At 55.5% G+C, this 20,538-nt stretch overlaps 2 protein-coding genes across 2 annotated transcripts in view; both read left to right on the top strand.

Moving 5' to 3' along the window:
• The first annotated feature begins 188 nt into the window (after positions 1–188).
• On the top strand, positions 189–17,150 carry GTF2H4 (general transcription factor IIH subunit 4). The gene is made up of 15 exons (XM_086870780.1): positions 189–490; positions 587–708; positions 1,118–1,259; positions 4,797–4,901; positions 6,341–6,472; positions 7,883–7,979; positions 8,079–8,167; positions 9,517–9,625; positions 11,325–11,393; positions 12,407–12,490; positions 12,998–13,157; positions 13,844–13,974; positions 14,553–14,600; positions 15,248–15,326; positions 15,975–17,150. The coding sequence occupies exons 3-15, from the start codon at positions 1,147–1,149 to the stop codon at positions 16,145–16,147; spliced, it is 1,389 nt and encodes a 462-aa protein (XP_086726906.1). The 5' UTR covers positions 189–490; positions 587–708; positions 1,118–1,146; the 3' UTR covers positions 16,148–17,150.
• Positions 17,151–17,570: 420 nt separating this feature from the next.
• The window catches only part of DHX16 (DEAH-box helicase 16), a 27,066-nt gene continuing 24,098 nt past the window's right edge, over positions 17,571–20,538 (top strand). Inside the window, exons 1-4 of the mRNA XM_086870751.1 lie at positions 17,571–17,874; positions 18,419–18,648; positions 19,658–19,799; positions 20,025–20,081. Coding sequence (XP_086726877.1) covers positions 17,665–17,874; positions 18,419–18,648; positions 19,658–19,799; positions 20,025–20,081 — 639 coding nt within the window. The 5' untranslated portion in view covers positions 17,571–17,664. The remainder of the gene's footprint in view (positions 17,875–18,418; positions 18,649–19,657; positions 19,800–20,024; positions 20,082–20,538) is intronic.

Consider the following 20,538-nt stretch of genomic DNA (forward strand, 5'->3'; position numbering starts at 1 on the left):
GAGTGACAGGTGACAGGTGACGGGTGACGAGTGGCGGGTGACAGGTGACGGGTGATGGGTGACAGGTGACAGGTGACAGGTGATGAGTGATGGGTGACGGGTGATGGGTGACAGGTGACGGGTGATGGGGACAGTGCCACTGAATGAGGGACATGGGGGGTGTGGGTGACAGCCAGGTGTGACACAGGTGTGTCTCCTGTACCCCCAGGTGTGTTTTTGCTGTCCCCAGGTGTCCCCAGGTGTCCCCAGGTGTATCTCAGGTGTATCTCAGGTGTATCTCAGGTGTATCTCAGGTGTATCTCAGGTGTATCTCAGGTGTCCCAGGTGTGTTGTTGCTGTCCCCAGGTGTCCCCAGGTGTATCTCAGGTGTATCACAGGTGTATCTCAGGTGTGTTTTTGGTGTCCCAGGTGTGTCTCAGGTGTGTCTCAGGTGTGTTGTTGCTGTCCCAGGTGTCCCAGGTGTGTTGTTGCTGTCCCCAGGTGTCCCCAGGTGTATCTCAGGTGTATCACAGGTGTGTCTCAGGTGTGTCTCAGGTGTGTTGTTGCTGTCCCAGGTGTCCCCAGGTGTGTCTCAGGTGTATCTCAGGTGTATCTCAGGTGTGTTTTTGCTGTCCCAGGTGTCCCAGGTGTGTTTTTGGTGTCCCCAGGTGTCCCAGGTGTATCCCAGGTGTCCCAGGTGTGTCCCAGGTGTCCCCAGGTGTATCTCAGGTGTGTTTTTGCTGTCCCCAGGTGTCCCCAGGTGTCCCAGGTGTCCCAGGTGTCCCAGGTGTGTTTTTGCTGTCCCAGGTGTGTTTTTGCTGTCCCCAGGTGTCCCAGGTGTGTCCCAGGTGTGTTTTTGCTGTCCCCAGGTGTGTTTTTGGTGTCCCAGGTGTCCCCAGGTGTGTCCCAGGTGTGTCCCAGGTGTATCTCAGGTGTGTCCCAGGTGTGTCCCCAGGTGTGTCCCAGGTGTGTTTTTGCTGTCTCAGGTGTGTTTTTGGTGTCCCCAGGTGTCCCCAGGTGTGTCCCAGGTGTCCCAGGTGTATCTCAGGTGTGTTTTTGCTGTCCCCAGGTGTCCCCAGGTGTCCCAGGTGTCCCAGGTGTGTCCCAGGTGTGTTTTTGCTGTCCCCAGGTGTCCCAGGTGTCCCAGGTGTGTCCCAGGTGCCTGCGATGGCGCGGGGGCAGCTCCAGTGCCGGAACCTCCAGGATTTCCTGCGGGGGCTCAGCCCCAACACCCTGGATCGGCTGTACGGACACCCGGCCACGTGCCTGGCTGTGTTCAGGTGAAATTAACACTAATTAATGCTAATTAACAACACTAATTAACCCCAATCGACACCCGGCCACGTGTCTGGCTGTGTTCAGGTGAAATTAACGCTAATTAATGCTAATTAACGCTAATTACTAACCCAAATCGACACCCGGCCACGTGTCTGGCTGTGTTCAGGTGAAATTAACACTAATTAATGCTAATTAACGCTAATTAACGCTAATTACTAACCCAAATCGACACCCGGCCACGTGTCTGGCTGTGTTCAGGTGAAATTAACGCTAATTAACGCTAATTAACGCTAATTACTAACCCAGATCGACACCCGGCCACGTGCCTGGCCGTGTTCAGGTGAAATTAACGCTAATTAACGCTAATTAACGCTAATTACTAACCCAAATCGACACCCGGCAACATGTCTGGCTGTTTTCAGGTGAGATTAACGCTAATTAACGCTAATTAACGCTAATTAACAACACTAATGAACACCCGGCCACCTGTCTGGCTGTGTTCAGGTGAAATTAACGCTAATTAACGCTAATTAACCCCAATCGACACCCGGCCACGTGCCTGGCCGTCTTCAGGTGAAATTAACGCTAATTAACGGTAATTATTAACACTAATGAACACCCGGCCACGTGTCTGGCTGTGTTCAGGTGAAATTAACGCTAATTAATGCTAATTAACACTAATTAACAACACTAATGAACACCCGGCCACGTGCCTGGCCGTGTTCAGGTGAAATTAACGCTAATTAACGCTAATTAACAGCACTAATTAACCCCAATCGACACCCGGCCACGTGCCTGGCCGTCTTCAGGTGAAATTAACGCTAATTAACGCTAATTACTAACCCCAATCGACACCCGGCCACGTGTCTGGCTGTTTTCAGGTGAAATTAATGCTAATTAACGCTAATTAACAACACTAATTAACCCCAATTGACACCCGGCCACCTGTCTGGCCATTTTCAGGTGAAATTAACGCTAATTAACGCTAATTAACGCTAATTATTAACACTAATGAACACCCGGCCACGTGCCTGGCCGTGTCCAGGTGAGATCCCAGCCCTAATTAACCCCAATTAACCCCAATTAATTAACCCAAATTAACCCCAATTAACCCCAATTAACCCCAATTAATTAACCCAAATTAATTAACCCCAATTAACCCCAATTAACCCCAATTAACCCCAATTAACCCCAAGAACACAAAACAGCCAAGTTTAAGATGGGATTTTTTGGGGATTTTGGGATTTCGGGGATTTTTGGGAGGAAAATTGAGAATTTTGGGGCTTTGGGGATAATTTGGGGAGAATTCCTGGGGTTTTGGGGAGGGGTTGGGGGTTTGGGGGGTTTGGGGGGTTTGGGGTGGTTTTGAGTGGTTTTTTTTGTGGTTTTGGGGTGTTTTTTGGGTATTTTTTGGTGTTTTTCGGGTGTTTTCGGGGTGGTTTTGGGTGTTTTTGAGTGGTTTTTTTGGTGTTTTCGGGGTTTTTATTGGGTGTTTTTGGGGTGTTTTGGGGGTATTTTTTGGGTGTTTTTTGGGTGTTTTTGGGGTATTTTTTGGGTGTTTTAATGGGTATTTTTTGGGGTTTTTTTGGTGTTTTTTGGTGTTTTGGGGGTGTTTTGGGGGTATTTTTTGGGTGTTTTTGGGGTGGTTTTGGGTGTTTTTGGGGTGTTTTTTTTGGGTGTTTATCGGGGTGTTTTGGGGGTGTTTTTTGGGGTGTTTTTGGGTGTTTTTGAGTGGTTTTTTTGGTGTTTTTTGGGTGGCTTTTTGGGTGTTTTTTTGGTGTTTTTTGGGTGTTTTTTGGGGTATTTTGGGTGGCTCTTGTGGTATTTTTTGGTAGTTTTGGGGTATTTTTGGGGTGTTTTTTGGATGCTTTTGGGGTGTTTTTTGGGTATTTTTTGGGTGTTTTCAGGGTATTTTTGGGTGTTTTTTGGGTGTTTTTGGGTGTTTTCGGGGTGTTTTTTGGGTATTTATCGGGGTGTTTTGGGGGTGTTTTTTGGGGTATTTTTGGGTGTTTTTGAGTGGTTTTTTTGGTGTTTTTGGGGTGTTTTTGGGTGTTTTTATGGGTGTTTTTTGGGTGTTTTTTTGGTGTTTTTGGGGTATTTTTGGGGTATTTTTTGGGTGTTTTTTTGGGTATTTTGGTGTTTTTCGGGTATTTTTGGGTGTTTTTTGGGTGTTTTCAGGGTATTTTGGGGTGTTTTTTGGGGTGTTTTTGGGGTGTTTTTGGGGTGTTTTTGGGTATTTTTGGGGTGTTTTGGGGTGTTTTTTGGTGTTTTTTGGGGTATTTTTGGGTGTTTTCAGGGTACTTTGGGGTGTTTTTTGGGTGTTTTCAGGGTATTTTTGGGTGTTTCTTAGGGTGTTTTTTGGGTGCTTTTGGGGTATTTTTTGGGGTGTTTTTGGAGTATTTTTGGGGTATTTTGGGGGTATTTTTTGGGTATTTTTGGGGGTTTTTTGGGGGTGTTTTGGTGTTATTTTTGGGGGGGTTTTTTGGTATTTTTGGGGGGTATTTTTGGGGTTGGTTTTTGGGGGTGTTTTTGGGGTGTTCTTGGGTGTTTTTGGGGTATCTTGGGGGTATTTTTGCGGTGTTTTTGGGGTATTTTTGGGGTGGTTTTTTGGTATTTTGGGGGTATTTTGGGGTGTATTTTTGGGGTTGGTTTTTGGGTATTTTTGGGGGTATTTTTGGATATTTTTTGGGTATTTTGGGGTGTTCTTTGGGTTTGGTTCTTGGGGTATTTTCGGGGTGTATTTTGTGTGTGTTTTCGGGGTGTATTTTGGGGTGTTTCAGGGTGGTTTTGGGGTGTATTTTGGGGTGTATTTTGTGTGTATTTTGTGTGTGTTTTGGGGTGTTTTCGGGGTGTATTTTGGGGTGTTTTTCGGGGTGTATTTCGGGGTGTTTCGGGGTGTATTTTGGGGTGTTTTTGGGGTGTATTTTGTGGGTGTTTCGGGGTGTTTTTGGGGTGTATTTTGTGTGTGTTTTGGGGTGTTTTGTGGTGTATTTTGGGGTGTTTTTGGGGTGTATTTTGTGTGTATTTTGTGTGTATTTTGGGGTGTTTTTGGGGTGTATTTTGTGTGTATTTTGTGTGTATTTTGGGGTGTTTTTGGGGTGTATTTTGTGTGTATTTTGGGTGTATTTTGGGGTGTATTTTGTGGGTGTTTCGGGGTGGTTTTGGGGTGTTTCGGGGTGTATTTCGGGGTGTTTCGGGGTGTATTTTGGGGTGTATTTCGGGGTTTTCGGGGTGTATTTCGGGGTGTTTTCGGGGTGTTTTCGGGGTGTATTTCGGGGTGTTTTTGGGGTGTTTCGGGGTGTATTTTGTGGGTGTTTTGGGGTGTTTTCGGGGTGTATTTTGGGGTGTATTTTGTGTGTATTTGTGTGTATTTCGGGGTGTATTTTGGGGTGTTTTCGGGGTGTTTTGGGGTGTATTTTGGGGTGTTTTGGGGTGTTTCGGGGTGTATTTTGTGTGTATTTCGGGGTGTTTTCGGGGTGTATTTCGGGGTGTTTCGGGGTGTTTCTGGGGGTCCTGACCCCCCCGGGATCCCCCCCCAGGGAGCTGCCGGGGCTGGCGCAGGCCGGGGTGCTGCGGATGCTGTTCCTGGAGCAGCCCCTGCCCCAGGCGGCCGTGGGGCTCTGGGTGAAGAAGGAGCACAGCAGGTGGGGCTGGGGGCTTCGGGGGGTCTGGGGGGGCTTCGGGGGGTCTGGGGGGGCTTTGGGGGTCCCTGGAGGGGTCTGGGGGGCTTGGGGGGTCCCTGGAGGGGTTTGGGGGGTCCTTGGGGGGTCCTGGGGGGGCTTGGGGGGTCCCTGGAGGGGTCTGGGGGGTCCTGGGGGGGGTTTTGGGGGTCCCTGGGGGGTCCAGAGGGGGAAATTTGGGGTTTGGAGGGGTAGGTGTGGGTGAAGGAGCACAGCAAATGGGGCTGGGGGCTTCGGGGGGTCCCTGGGGGTCCCTGGAGGGGTTTGGGGGTCCCTGGAGGGGTTTGGGGGGGTCCTGGGGGGGTCCAGAGGGGGAAATTTGGGGTTTGCAGGGGTGGTTTTGGGGTCAAGAAGGAGCACAGCAAATGGGCTGGGGGCTTCGGGGGGTCCCTGGGGGGTCTGGGGGTCCCTGGGGGGGCTTGGGGGGTCCCTGGAGGGGTCTGGGGGTCCCTGGAGGGGTCTGGGGGTCCCTGGAGGGGTTTGGGGGGGTCCTGGGGGGGTCCAGAGGGGGAAATTTGGGGTTTGGAGGGGTGGTTTTGGGTGAAGAAGGAGCACAGCAAATGGGGCTGGGGGCTTCGGGGGGTCCCTGGGGGGTCCTGGGAGGTCTGGGGGGGTTTGGGAGGATTTGGGGGGTCCTGGGGGGGTTTGGGGGTAAATTTGGGGTTTGCAGGGGTGGTTTTGGGTCAAGAAGGAGCACGCACAGCAGGTGGGGCTGGGGGCTTCGGGGGGTCTGGGGGGGCTTTGGGGGTCCCTGGAGGGGTTTGGGGGGGTCCTGGGTTTTGGGTCAAGAAGGAGCACAGCAAATGGGGCTGGGGGCTTTGGGGGGTCCCTGGGGGGTCTGGGGGGTCCTGGGGGGGTTGGGGGGATTTGGGGGGTCCTGGGGGGTTCAGAGGGGGAAATTTGGGATTTGGAGGGGTGGTTTTGGGTCAAGAAGGAGCCTGGGAAATGGGGCTGGGGGCTTTGGGGGGTCCAGGGGGGTTTTGGGGGGATTTGTGCCGATTTTGATGGATTTCGGGTGTTTCTGTGCCGATTTTGATGGATTTCGGGTGGTTTTTTTGCCAATTTTGTGCTATTTCAGGTGTTTTTTTGCCGATTTTGGGATATTTTGGGTGTTTTTGTGCCGATTTTGATGGATTTTGGATGTTTTTGTGCCAATTTTGATGGATTTCGGGTGTTTTCGTGCCGATTTTGATGGATTTTGGGTGTTTTTGTGCCGATTTTGATGGATTTTTGGGTATTTTTGTGCCGATTTTGATGGATTTCGGGTGTTTTTGTGCCGATTTTGATCGATTTCGGGTGTTTTTGTGCCGATTTTGATGGATTTCGGGTGTTTTTTTGCCGATTTTGGGATATTTTGGGTGTTTTTGTGCCGATTTTGATGGATTTCGGGCGTTTCTCTGCAGGGAGCAGGAGCAGAGCCAGGAGGTGCTGCTGGAGCTGCGCCTGTGGCACCCCCACACCCTCCCGGGGGGGCTCCCGGGGGTCGCCCTGAACCCCAACTTCAGACAGAACCTGAGGGTGGCTCTGCTGGGGGGGTGAGGGACGGGAAAATGGGGAGAAATGGGGGGGAAATGGGAAAAAATGGGGGAAAAAAGGGGGGGAATGGGGGGGGGAAATGGGGAAAAAAGGGGGGAAAAAAGGGGGAGAAATGGGGGAAGAAATGGGGGAAAAAATGGGGAAAAATGGGAAAAAAATGGGAAAAAATGGGGGAGAAAATGGGGAAAAATGGGGGAAAAAAGGGGGGGAATTGGGGGGGAAATGGGGGGAGAAATGGGGGAAAAATGGGGAAAAAATGGGGGAAAAAAGCGGGGGAAATGGAGGGAAAAAATGAGGGGAAAATGGGGGGAATTGGGAGAAAAATGGGGGGAAAAAATGGGGAAAAATGGGAAAAAAATGGGAAAAAATGGGGGGAAATGGGGGAGAAAATGGGGAAAAATGGGGGAAAATGGGGGGAAAAAAGGGGGGGAATTGGGGGGAGAAATGGGGGGAGAAATGGGGGAAAAATGGGGAAAAATGGGGGGGAAATGGGGAGAAAATGGGGGAAATGGGGGGAAAAATGGGGGGAATTGAGGGAAAAATGGGAGGAGAAATGGGGGGAAATGGGAAAAAATGGGGGAAAATGGGGAAAAAATGGGGGGAAAAGGTAAAAAATGGGGGGAGAAATGTGGGGGAAATAGGGAAAAAATGGGGGGAAAATTGGGGCAGTTGGGGGGGAAAACTGGGGGGAATTGGGGGAAAAAAGGGGGGAGAAATTGGGAAAAAATGGGGGGGAAATGGGGGAAAAATGGGGGAAAATGGGGGTAAAAAATTGGGGGGAAATGGGGAAAAATGGGGTAAAAGAAGGGGAAATGGGGAAAAATGGGGGGGGAATGGGAGGGGAAAAATGGGGAAAAATGGGGGGAAAAGGGTAAAAAATGGGGGGGAAGAATGGGGGAGAAATAGGGAAAAATACAGGGAAAAATGTGGGGAAACAGGGAAAAATGGGGAAAATGGGGGGAATTGGGGGAGAAAAATGGGGAAAAAATGGGGGACAAAATGGGGGACAAAATGAGGGGAAATGGGGGGGAAATATAAAAAAAATTGGAGGGTAAATGGGGAGAAAATGAGGAGAAAAATGGGGTGAAAGTTTGGGGAGGAAGGGGCGGGAAAACTGGAAAAAATAAGGGAAAATGGGGAAAAAATGGGGGAAAAAGGGAGAAAAATGAGGAAAAAATGGGAGGAATGAGGGGAAAAACGGGGAAAAATAAAAGGGAAATGAGGAAAAACGAGGGGGAAAAGAGGAAAAACGTGAGGGAGAGGGGAGGAAAATCTGATGGGAAATGGGGAGGAAACGAGGTGAAAGTGAGTTAAAACGAGAGAGTTTGGATTGGGGGGTTTTTTGGGGTGTTTTTGGGGTTTTTGGGGGTCCCCAAGCGCTGGGGGGCTCAGATTTGGGGGTCCCCAAGGGGCAAGGCCTGGTCGGACGACACGGCGCCGCTGGGCCCGGACCGGCACGCGCGCGACGTCCCCGCGCTGGATAAATACGCTGAGGAGCGCTGGGAGGTGGGCACGGCGGATTTGGGGGGTTTTGGGGGGGTTTGGGGGGTTTTGGGGGGTTTTGGGGGGTTTTGGGGGGTTGATGGAGCCTGGAGCCGTTTTCAGGTGGTTTTGCATTTCATGGTGGGGTCACCGAGCGCCGCCGTCAGCCAGGACCTGGCGCAGCTGCTGGTGCAGGCCGGGCTCATGAAGAGGTTTGGGGTGATTTGGGGGGATTTTGGGGGGATTTGGGGGGATTTGGGGGGGATTTGGGGGGATTTTGGAAATTTTGAGGGAATTTTGAGGGATTTGGGGGGGATTTGTGGGGTTTTGAGGGGGATTTTTGAGGCCTGGTGCAGCTGCTGGTGCAGGCCGGGCTCATGAAGAGGTTTGGGGGGATTTGGGGGATTTTGGGGGGATTTTGGGGGATTTGGGGGGATTTTGGGGGGATTTTGGGGGGATTTTGGGGGGAATTTTGGGGGGATTTGGGGAATTTTGAGGGATTTTGGGGGGATTTGAGGGGTTTTGAGGGGATGTTTGGGGGGGATTTTGAGGCCTGGCGCAGCTGCTGGTGCAGGCCGGGCTCATGAAGAGGTTTGGGGGGATTTGGGGGATTTTGGGGGGATTTGGGGAATTTGGGGGGATTTTGGGGGGATTTGGGGAATTTTGAGGGAATTTTGAGGGATTTGGGGGGGATTTGAGGGGTTTTGAGGGGGTTTTTGAGGGGGATTTTTGAGGCCTGGTGCAGCCGCTGGTGCAGGCCGGGCTCATGAAGAGGTTTGGGGGGATTTGGGGGCATTTTGGGGGGATTTGGGGGGATTTTGGGGGGATTTGGGTTATTTTGAGGGAATTTTGAGGGATTTGGGGGGGATTTGAGGGGTTTGGGGGGGTTTTTGAGGGGATTTTAGGGGGGGATTTTGAGGCCTGGCGCAGCTGCTGGTGCAGGCCGGGCTCATGAAGAGGTTTGGGGGGATTTGGGGGGATTTAGGGAATTTGGGGGGATTTTGGGGGGATTTGGGTTATTTTGAGGGAATTTTGAGGGATTTGGGGGGGATTTGAGGGGTTTGGGGGGGTTTTTGAGGGGATTTTTGGGGGGGGATTTTGAGGCCTGGTGCAGCTGCTGGTGCAGGCCGGGCTCATGAAGAGGTTTGGGGAGATTTGGGGGGGATTTGAGGGGGTTTGGGGGAGGAATTTTGGGAAATTTAGGGGTTTTGGGGGTCATGGGGGTACCTGGTGAGAATTTGGAGGGATTTAAAGAGGTTTTGGGGGTTTTTGGGACATTTTGGGGGGGATTTTGGGGCCTGGTGCAGCTGCTGGTGCAGGCCGGGCTCGTGAAGAGATTTGGGGAATTTTGGGGGGGATTTGGGGGGGGTTTGGGGGGAATTTGAGGGATTTGTGGGGGTCCTGAGATGATTTGGGGGGTCCTGGGAGGGATTTGGGGGCTGCTGAGTGAATCTGGGGGGGGATTTGAGGGATTTTTGGGGGGGTTTTTTTGGGGTGCTCTGAGTTTGGGGAGGGGTCCCGCGGGTTCTGGGGGGCTCCTGACGGATTTTGGGGTCCCCAGCGAGGGGGGGGAGCCCCCCTGCATCACCTCGGCCGGGTTCCAGTTCCTCCTGCTCGACACCCCCGCCCAGCTCTGGTTCTTCATCCTGCAGTACCTGAGGGGGGCCGAGGTCAGGAACCCCCAAAATCCCCTGAATCCACCCCAAAATCCACCCTGAATCCACCCCAAAATCCACCCTGAATCCACCCCAAATGCCCCCAAAATCCCTCCCAAAATCCTCCCCAAATCCACCCCAAAATCCACCCCAAATGCCCCCAAAATCCACCCCAAATCCCCCCAAAATCCAACCCAAAATCCACCCTGAACCCACCCCAAAATCCACCCTGAATCCACCTCAAAATCCCCTAAATCCCCCCAAAATCCACCTTAAAATCCATCCCCAAATCCCCCCAAAATCCTCCTAAAATCCATCCTAAAACCCACCCCAAAATCCTCTCAAAATCCACCCCAAATCCGCCCCAAATCCCCCCAAAATCCTCCCAAAATCCCCCCCAAAATCCACCCCAAAATCCACCCTAAAATCCATCCCCAAATCCCCCAAAATTCCCCAAAATCCCCTCAAAATCCATCCTAAATCCCACCCCCAAATCCCCTCAAAATCCCCCCAAAATCCCCCCAAAATCCTCCCAAAATCCACCCCAAAATCCACCTTAAAATCCATCCCCAAATCCCCCCAAAATCCTCCTAAAATCCCCCCCAAAATCCACCCCAAAATCCTCTCAAAATCCACCCCAAATCCGCCCCAAATCCCCCCAAAATCCTCCCAAAATTCACCCTGAATCCACCTCAAAATCCACCCCAAATGCCCCCAAAATCCCCCCCAAAATCCACCCCAAAATCCACCCCAAATGCCCCCAAAATCCACCCCAAAATCCCCCCAAAATCCTCCCAAAATCCAACCCAAAATCCACCCTGAACCTACCCCAAAATCCACCCTGAATCCACCTTAAAATCCATCCCCAAATCCCCCCAAAATCCACCCAAAATCCTCCCAAAATCCACCCCAAAATTCACCCCAAAGTCCTCCCAAAATCCCCCCAAAATCCTCCCAAAATCCACCCCAAAAACCCCCCCAAAATCCACCTTAAAATCCATCCCCAAATCCCCCCAAAATCCTCCTAAAATCCCCCCCAAAATCCACCCCAAAATCCTCTCAAAATCCACCCCAAATCCGCCCCAAATCCCCCCAAAATCCTCCCAAAATTCACCCTGAATCCACCTCAAAATCCACCCCAAATGCCCCCAAAATCCCCCCCAAAATCCTCCCAAAATCCACCCCAAATCCCCCCAAAATCCCCCCAAAATCCCCCCAAAATCCTCCCAAAATCCACCCCAAAATCCCCTCAAAATCCCCCCAAAATCCCCTCAAAATCCACCGAAAATCCCCCCAAAATCCCCGCAAAATCCCCCCAAAATCCACCCCAAAATCCCCCCAAAATCCACCCCAAAATCCTCCCAAAATCCACCCCAAATCCCCTTAAAATCCCCCCAAAATCCCCTCAAAATCCCCACAAAATCCCCCCAAAATCCCCCCAAAATTCCCCGAAGTCCCCCCAAAACCCCCAAATCCCCCCAAACCCCCCCAATCCGGCCGGGGGGGTCCCCTAAAACCCTCGGGACCCCCCAAAATTGATTGATTCCATCAAAAAAAAAATCCAGAATTTAACCCAAAAACGACCCCCGGGGTTCGGTGCTTCGTCCTTCGGCACCGGGGGGGGGGACCCCGAAATCTGGGGGGGGTCCCCAAATCTGGGGGGGTCCCCAACCCCATCCCGGGACCCCCCCAAACGCCCCCTGTGCCCCCCCAGGCGCGGGGGATGGACCTGGTGGAGATCCTGTCCTTCCTCTTCCAGCTGAGCTTCTCCACCCTCGGCAAGGTGGGACTGGGGGGACTGGGGGGACTGGGGGGGGACTGGGGGGACTGGGGGGACTGGGGGGGGACTGGGGGGGGATTGGGGGGGATTGGGGGGACTGGGGGGGACTGGGGGGACTGGGGGGGACTGGGGGGGACTGGGGGGGGATTGGGGGGGATTGGGGGGGACTGGGGGGCACTGGGGGGGAATTGGGGGGGACTGGGGGGGACTGGGGGGACTGGGGGGACTGGGGGGGACTGGGGGGGACTGGGGGGATTGGGGGGACTGGGGGGGATTGGGGGGGGATTGGGGGGGATTGGGGGGGACTGGGGGGGACTGGGGGGGATTGGGGGGGGATTGGGGGGGGATTGGGGGGGATTGGGGGGGGATTGGGGGGATTGGGGGGCACTGGGGGGGACTGGGGGGGATTGGGGGGGATTGGGGGGGTCTGGGGGGACTGGGGGGGGATTGGGGGACTGGGAGACACTGGGAGGTTACTGGGAAGAATTGGTTTGAACTGGTTTGAGCTGGTTTGAACTGGTTTGAACTGGTTTGAACCGGTTTGAACTGGGGCCAGGATTACTCGGTGGAGGGGATGAGCTGGTTTGAACCGGTTTGAGCTGGTTTGAACTGGTTTGAGCTGGTTTGAACTGGTTTGAACTGGTTTGAACCGGTTTGAACCGGTTTGAACTGGGGCCAGGATTACTCGGTGGAGGGGATGAGCTGGTTTGAACTGGTTTGAACTGGTTTGAGCTGGTTTGTACTGGTTTGAGCTGGTTTGAGCTGGTTTGAACTGGTTTGAACCGGTTTGAACTGGTTTGAACTGGGGCCAGGATTACTCGGTGGAGGGGATGAGCTGGTTTGAACTGGTTTGAACTGGTTTGAGCTGGTTTGAACTGGTTTGAACTGGTTTGAACTGGTTTGAACCGGTTTGAACTGTGCCAGGATTACTCGGTGGAGGGGATGAGCTGGTTTGAACTGGTTTGAACTGGTTTGAAGTGGTTTGAACCGGTTTGAACCGGTTTGAACTGTGCCAGGATTACTCGGTGGAGGGGATGAGCGAGTCCCTGCTGACGTTCCTGCAGCACCTGCGCGAGTTCGGACTGGTGTTCCAGAGAAAGGTGACACTGGGGACACTGGGGGGACACTGGGGACACTGGGGACACACTGGGGACACTGGGGACACTGGGGGGACACTGGGGGGGACACTGGGGACACACTGGGGACACACTGGGGACACTGGGAGGGACTGGGAGCACTGGGGGGGACTGGGAGGGGACTGGGGGGACACTGGGGACACTGGGGACACTGGGGACACACTGGGGACACTGGGGGGACACTGAGGGGACACTGGGGACACTGGGGGGGACACTGGGGACACTGGGAGGGACTGGGAGCACTGGGAGGTCACTGAGGGGACACTGAGGGGACACTGGGACCCTGGGCCAGCCCCCAAGCCGCTGTCCCAATGTCCAATGGTCCCTCTGTCCCTCTGTCCCCCTGTCCCCTGTCCCTGTCCCCCTGTCCCCTCTGTCCCTCTGTCCCCTCTGTCCCTGTCTGTCTGTCCCTGTCCCCCTGTCCCTCTGTCCGTCTGTCCCTGTCCCCTGTCCCTGTCCGTCTGTCCCCAGAGGAAGTCCCGGCGGTTCTACCCGACCCGTCTGGCCATCGCGCTGGCCTCGGGGACATCGGGGACAGCGCCGGGGACATCGGGGACAGCGCTGGGGACAGAGCCCGACGGCCACGGCTTCGTCCTGGTGGAGACCAACTACCGCATCTACGCCTACACTGGTGACACTGGGGACACTGGGGACACTGGGGACACTGGGGACACTGGGGACATCCTGGGGACACTGGGGACACTGGGGACACTGGGGACACCTGGGGGGACACTGGGGACACTGGGGACACTGGGGACACTGGGGACACACTGGGGACACTGGGGACACTGGGGACACTGGGGACACTGGGGACACTGGGGACACCTGGGGACACTGGGGACACCGGGGACACTGGGGACACTGGGGACACTGGGGACACCTGGGGGGACATTGGGGACACCGGGGACACCTGGGGGGACACTGGGGGGACATTGGGGTGACACTGGGGACACTGGGGACACCGGGGACACTGGGGACACCTGGGGGGACATTGGGGACACCGGGGACACCTGGGGGGACACTGGGGGGACATTGGGACACTGGGGACACTGGGGGGACACTGGGGTGACACTGTGGACAGCCTGGGGACATCCCTGTCACCTCCCCTGTGTGACACCCCCCTGTCACCCTTGATCCCACAATGACCTTCTGATGTCCCCAGTGTCCCCAATGTCCCCAATCCCCTCAATGTCCCTGATGTCCCCAATGTCCCCAATGTCCCCAATCCCCTCAATGTCCCTGATGTCCTCAATGTCCCCAATGTCCCCAATCCCCTCAATGTCCCTCAATGTCCCCTCGATGTCCCCATGTCCCCAGACTCGGAGCTGCAGGTGGCCCTCATCGCGCTCTTCTCGGAGCTGCTCTATCGCTTCCCCAACCTGGTGGTGGCACAGGTGACAAGGGACAGCGTCCAGGCGGCCATCGCCAACGGCATCACGGCCGAGCAGGTGACACTGGGGACACTGCTGGGGACACTGGGGACACTGGGGACACTGGGGACATTGGGGACATCATTGGGGACACTGGGGACACACAGGTGACAAGGGACAGCGTCCAGGCGGCCATCGCCAACGGCATCACAGCCGAGCAGGTGACACTGGGGACACTGGGGACACTGGGGACACTGGGGACATTGGGGACACTGGGGACATTGGGGACATTGGGGACATTGGGGGGACATTGGGGACATCACTGGTGACACTGGGGACACACAGGTGACAAGGGACAGCGTCCAGGCGGCCATCGCCAACGGCATCACGGCCGAGCAGGTGACACTGGGGACACACTGGGGACACTGGGGACATTGGGGACACCAGGGACATTGGGGACACTGGGGACACGGGTGACAGACACACAGGTGACACACAGGTGACACACAGGTGACACTGGAGACACAGGTGACACACAGGTGACACACAGGTGACAGCGCAGGTGACACACAGGTGACACAGGTGACACACAGGTGACACAGGTGACATCATCGGTGACACACAGGTGTCACCCTGGTGCCTCCCCTCCCCCACAGATCATTCACTTCCTGCGCACTCGCGCCCACCCCGTGATGGCCAAACAGGTGAGGGGGACACGGGGGGACCCCAAAATCACCAGGGGACCCCAAATTCACCGGGGGGACCCCAAATCTGGGGGGGTCCCCAAATCCACCGGGGGGGCCCCAAATTCACCGGGGACCCCAAATTCACCGGGGGACCCCAAATCCTCAGGGGGACCCCAAATCCACCGGGGGGGCCCCAAATTCACCGGGGACCCAAATTCACCGGGGGGGTCCCAAATCCACCGGGGGGTCCCCAAATCCATGGGGGGGGTCCCATTCCTGGGGTTTCCTGCTTGTTTGGGGGGTCCCTGTCCCCAATGTCACTGTCACTGTCCCAGTGTCCCCAGTGTCCCCAATGTCCCCCCAATGTCCCCAATGTCCCCAATGTCCCCCCGATGTCCCCAATGTCCCCCCTGTCCCCAATGTCCCCAATCCCCCCAATCCCCAATGTCCCCAATCCCCCCAATGTCCCCCGATGTCCCCCGATGTCCCCAATGTCCCCCCAATGTCCCCAATCCCCCCAATGTCCCCAATGTCCCCCCAATGTCCCCAATCCCCCCAATGTCCCCAATGTCCCCCCGATGTCCCCAATGTCCCCCCAATGTCCCCAATCCCCCCAATGTCCCCAATGTCCCCCCGATGTCCCCACTGTCCCCTCCCTGTCCCAGAGCCCGGTGCTGCCCCCGACCATCACGGACCAGATCCGGCTCTGGGAGCTCGAGCGGGACCGGCTGCGCTTCTCCGACGGTGAGAGACTGTCCCCAAGTGTCCCCAAGTGTCACCAAATGCCACTGAACTGTCCCCAAATGTCCCCAAGTGTCACTGAACTGTCCCCAAATGTCACCAAATGTCACTGAACTGCCCCCAAATGTCACAAAGTGTCACCAAATGTCACTGAACTGTCCCCAAATGTCCCCAAGTGTCACTGAACTGTCCCCAAATGTCACAAAGTGTCACCAAATGTCACTGAACTGTCCCCAAATGTCCCCAAATGTCCCCAAATGTCACCAAATGCCACTGAACTGTCCCCAAGTGTCACTGAACTGTCCCCAAATGTCACCAAGTGTCACCAGAATGTTACCAGGTGTCACCAAATGCCACCAAATGTCACCAAATATCCCCAAAATGTCACCAAGTGTCCTCAAACTGTCCCCAGGTCTCCCTAAATGTCACCAAATGTCCCTGAGGTGTCACCAAATGTCCCCAGGATGTCCCCAAATGTCCCTGAACTGTCCCCAAGTGTCCCCAAATATCACCAAATGTCCCAAAAAGGGCATCAGAGCATCCCCAAGGTGGGAGGTGACACCTCAAGGGGAGGAGGTGGCAGTGTCCCCAAGGGGGAGGTGACAGCAGGTGACAGGAGGTGACAGTGTCGCTGTCCCCTCCCCCATCCAGGTGTGCTGTACAACCAGTTCCTGTCCCAGGTGGATTTCGAGGTGCTGCGGGACCACGCCCGCGCTCTGGGGGTGCTCGTCTTCGAGAACCCCGCCCGGCGCCTGATGGTGGTGACACCCGCCGGTCACCCCGACGTCAAACGCTTCTGGAAACGCCAGAAACACAACGGCTGACCCCAAAAACCCCAAATCTGCCAAAATTCTGGGGTTTGGGACCCCAAAAACACCGAAATTCTGGTGTTTGGGACCCCAAAATCCCCGCCTGGCACCTGATGGTGTCACCCCCGCCGGTCACCCCGACGTCAGACGCTTCTGGAAACGCCAGAAACACAACGGCTGACCCCAAAATCCCCAAAATCCCTGAAATTCTGGGGTTTGGGATCCCAAAATCCCTGAAATTCTGGGGTTTGGGATCCCAAAAACCCCAAAATCCCTGAAATTCTGGGGTTTGGGATCCCAAAATCCCTGAAATTCTGGTGTTTGGGACCCCAAAATCCCCGCCCGGCGCCTGATGGTGTCACCCCCGCCGGTCACCCCGACGTCAAACGCTTCTGGAAACACCAGAAACACAACGGCTGACCCCAAAAACCCCAAATCTGCCAAAATTCTGGGGTTTGGGATCCCAAAAACCCCAAAATCCCTGAAATTCTGGAGTTTGGGATCCCAAAATTCTGGAATTTGGGACCTCAAAAACCCCGAATTCCAGTTTGGGATCCCAAAAAACCCCAAATTCCATTAATTGGGATCCCAAAAACCCCAAAATCTTGCAGTTTGGGGTCTGAAAACCCTGGAATTCCAGAGTTTGGGATCCCCAAAACCCCAAAATCCTGGAATTTGGGACCTCAAAAACCCCAAATCCCAGAGTTTGGGATCCCAAAACCCCAGAATTCCAGAGCTTGGGACTCCAAAAACCTGAAATTCTGGAGTTTAGGACCCCCAAAAAAACCAAAGTTAGGGAATCTGGGATCCCAACACCCCCAAATCCCAGAATTTGGGATCCCAAAAACCCCAAAAATCCTGAAATTTGGGGTCCCCACAGCCGGAATTTGGGGATTTCAGTTTCTCATTCCCAGAAAAAAACCGGATTTTGGGGGGGAGGGAAATGTAATTTTTTTGTAAAAACGATGTTTTTTGGGAAGTCTTTTTGTAATAAAAACGTTTTGAGCAAAAAGAAAAAGCGGAACTTTGGAGAAGCGGGTGAAGAATCCCTGAGGGAAAAGGAGATTTTGGTGAGGATTTGGGGGGAAACCCGCGGATTTTGGGGGAGGAAAACGGGAATTTCAGAGGGGCCGGACCGCGGGTGGGGGAATTCCTGAGGGGGAAAGGCACTTTTTGGGGGGAAACAGGGAAGAATTCCCGGGAGAGAAGCGGCGCGGGTGGATTTTGGGGTGAAAAATCGCGAATTCCGCGGGCCCCCACCTCAAAAAAACCGCCTCCATTTTGTGCCGCGCTTCTCCACGCGGGGTTACGGTAAAGCGCGAGCGCTCTCGCGATATTACGGTAAGAGCCGGTGGCGGGCGGGGCCTCGCGCGCCGCGCGCTCTGATTGGCCGCAACCGCCGCGGCGCGAGGGCGGGAGGAGCGAGCCGGGCGCTGAGTGGTTGAGGCTTCCCGCGCTGGGCGCTGATTGGGCGGCGGCTCCGTGAGGGGCAGGAGGAGGAGGAGGAGGAGGAGGAAGCGGCCGCGGCGGCCATGGCGGCGATGGCGGCCCTGGAGCGCTGGGTGTCCGGGCAGCTGCAGGAGCTGCTGGGCCTCAGCGCCCGCCACGTCCCCGCGTTCCTGGTGGCGCTGGCGCGGCGCAGCCGCAGCCCGGAGGAGCTGCTGGAGCGGCTGCGCGAGACCGAGGCCCTGCGCGTGGAGGAGCCGCGCGTGCGCGAGTTCGCGAGCCAGCTGTGGGACAAGGTGGGCGGGGCCAAAGCGGGGGGGGGGGAAGGGCGCGAAAACGGGAGTGGGCGTGGCTTTCTCTGAGGGGAGAGATTGGGCGGGGCTTGTGTGAGGGACGCGGAGAGCGGGGCGTGGCTTTAAAACACCAAATTTGGTGTTAAAGGCGTGGCCAGTGATTGGGGGTGTGGCTTGAGCGCAGGGTGTGGTCGAGAGGGGGCGTGGCCGCCCGTGAGGGGCTTCGTTTAATTAACGTTAAAAATTAACGGCATCACCACGAGTGGGTCCCGACACAGAGCAACCAATCAGGCTGGGCCGTGGGTTCCAATGGGCGTGGCCGTTTGGGGTGTGGTCGAGTGGGTGTGGCCATTCGAGGTGTGGCCGTTTGGGGTATGGTCAAGTGGGTGTGGCCATTTTGGGTGTGGTCGAGGGGGGTGGGGCCATATTGGTTGTGGCCATTTTGGGTGTAACCAAATGGGGCGTGGCCATTTTAGGGCGCGGTCGGGCGGGTGCGTTCACCTTGGGCGTGGCCCCTGGGCGTGTCCTGACCCCGCCCCTCCCGCAGGTGCCGCGGGAAGCCCCCCGGGAGCCCCCCGGGCGCGCGGCCGAGCGAGCGGCGCTGGAGCTGCAGCGGCAGAACCGCGGCTACCGATTGGTGGAGAGCGACGAGGAGGGGCCGGGCCCCGCCCAGGACCACGCCCAGGACGAGCCACGCCCCCGGCGGCGCCACCTGAGGCGACGGCGCCGCTCCGAGTCCCCCCCCGAGGCCCCCGCGGCCTCCCCGCCGCCCCCACCGTGAGCACAGCCGGAATTTCGGGGAGGGGGCTCCCCCAGTTTTGGGGTGGGGGGTCTCTCCTCCTCGGGGACCCCCTGGGTTTTGGGGTCCCCCCTGTTTTGGGGGGGTCTTGGGGGGTCCCTCCTTCCCCTCGGGGCTCCCCTTGGGCTGTTCTGGGATTTCCAGCGTCAGAAATCCCAAAAAACCCTCAAAATCTGTGGATTTTGCCTTTTTTTTTTGTGCTCAGGATGGGATTTTGGTGTCTGGGGGGGGGATTTTGGGGTTCCTGAGTGGGATTTTGGGTGCCTGGAGTTGCTTTTTGGGGTTCCCAGGTGGGATTTTAGGGGTTCCCAGGTGGGATTTTAGGGTGTTCAGTTGCTTTTTGAGGGTCCCAGGTGGGATTTTGGTGTTCCCAGGGTTCCCAGGTTGTTTTTTGGTGCTCCCTGGGGTTTTTTTGGCGTTCCCAGAGGGATTTTAGGGGCTCCCGGGTGAGATTTTGGGTGTTCAATTGCTTTTTAGGGGTTCCCAGGTGGGATTTTGGGATTCCTGGGTGGGATTTTGGGTGTTCCAAGTTGGATTTGGGTGTCCCAGGTTGGGTTTTGGTGCTCCCAGGGTTTTTTTGGGGTTTCCAGAGGGAATTTAGGGGTTCCCAGGTGAGATTTTGACACTTTCTGAGGGTCCTGGGTTGGATTTTGGTGCTCCCGGGGTGAATTTAGGGGGTCCCGGGTGTCATTTTGACACTTTTTGGTGCTCCCAGGTTGGTTTTTGGGGTTTCCAGAGAGAATTTAGGGGTTCCTGGGGGAGATTTTGACATTTTTTGAGGGTCCCAGGTAGGATTTCGGTGTTCCCAGGGGGTTTTCGGTGCTCCCAGGGTGAATTTAGGGGGTCCCAGGTGGGATTTTGACACTTTTTGGGTGTCCCAGATGGGATTTTGGTGCTCCCAGGGGGATTTTTGGTGCTCCCAGGTTGGTTTTTGGTGCTCCCAGGGGGTTTTTGGGGTCCCCCAATCCGTTTCTCCCCCTCCCCAAGAGCCGGCGAGGCCCCCGAGGAGCCGGAGGAGGAGTGGGAGGCGTCGGAGCGGGAGCGGCTGCGGGACCTGCGGGAACGCGACGCCTTCGCCGAGCGGCTGCGGCGCCGCGACCGCGACCGGGGCGCCCGCGGGGACAGCAAGGTGGGGACCCCCCCGGGGGGGTTCTGGGGGGGTCCTGGGGGGGTCCCAGGCCGGGTCTGGGGGAGTTTGGGGAGGAGCTTTGATCTCCAGTTTTTTATTTCTCATTTTTATTTGTTTTTATTGGGATTTAAGGGGTCCCAGGAGGGGTTTGGGGGGGGATTTTGGGGGTTCTGAGCAGGATTTTGGGGGTGTCCTCCCCTTCCTCACCCCCTTTTCCCGCTCCAGGCCTACGAAGAAGCCCAGAAACGCCTCAAAATCGCTGAGGAAGACCAAAAAGCCATGGTGAGAGCTGCCAGGATGCCCCCAGGTCCCCTCTCCCTGCCCTTCCCTCCTCTCCTGACGTTCTCTTCCCCATTTGGTGCTGCTTTCCCCCCTTTTTCCCCATTTCTCCCCTGGTTTTCCCCATTTTTCCTCATTTCCCCCTATCTTTCCTTGTTTTTCCCCCCATTTCCCCCCATTTTTCCCCTGTTTTCCTGTTTTTCCCCAATTTTCCCCCATTTTTTCCTGTTTTTCCCCGTTTCCCCTCATTTTTCCTCATTTCCTCCCATTTCTCCCCCCATTTCCCCCATTTTTCCCATTTCCCCCCATTTCCCCCCATTTTTCTCCATTTTTTCTCCATTTCTCCCCCCGTTTTTCCCCATTTCCCCCCATTTCTCCCCATTTCTCCCCTCATTTTTCCCCATTTCCCTGTTTTTCCCCATTTCCCCCCATTTTTCCCCAATTCTCCCTGGTTTTCCCC

This window comes from Cyanistes caeruleus, chromosome 33, assembly GCF_971803275.1.
Source record: "Cyanistes caeruleus chromosome 33, bCyaCae1.hap1.1, whole genome shotgun sequence".
NCBI classification, from domain to species: Eukaryota; Metazoa; Chordata; class Aves; order Passeriformes; family Paridae; genus Cyanistes; species Cyanistes caeruleus.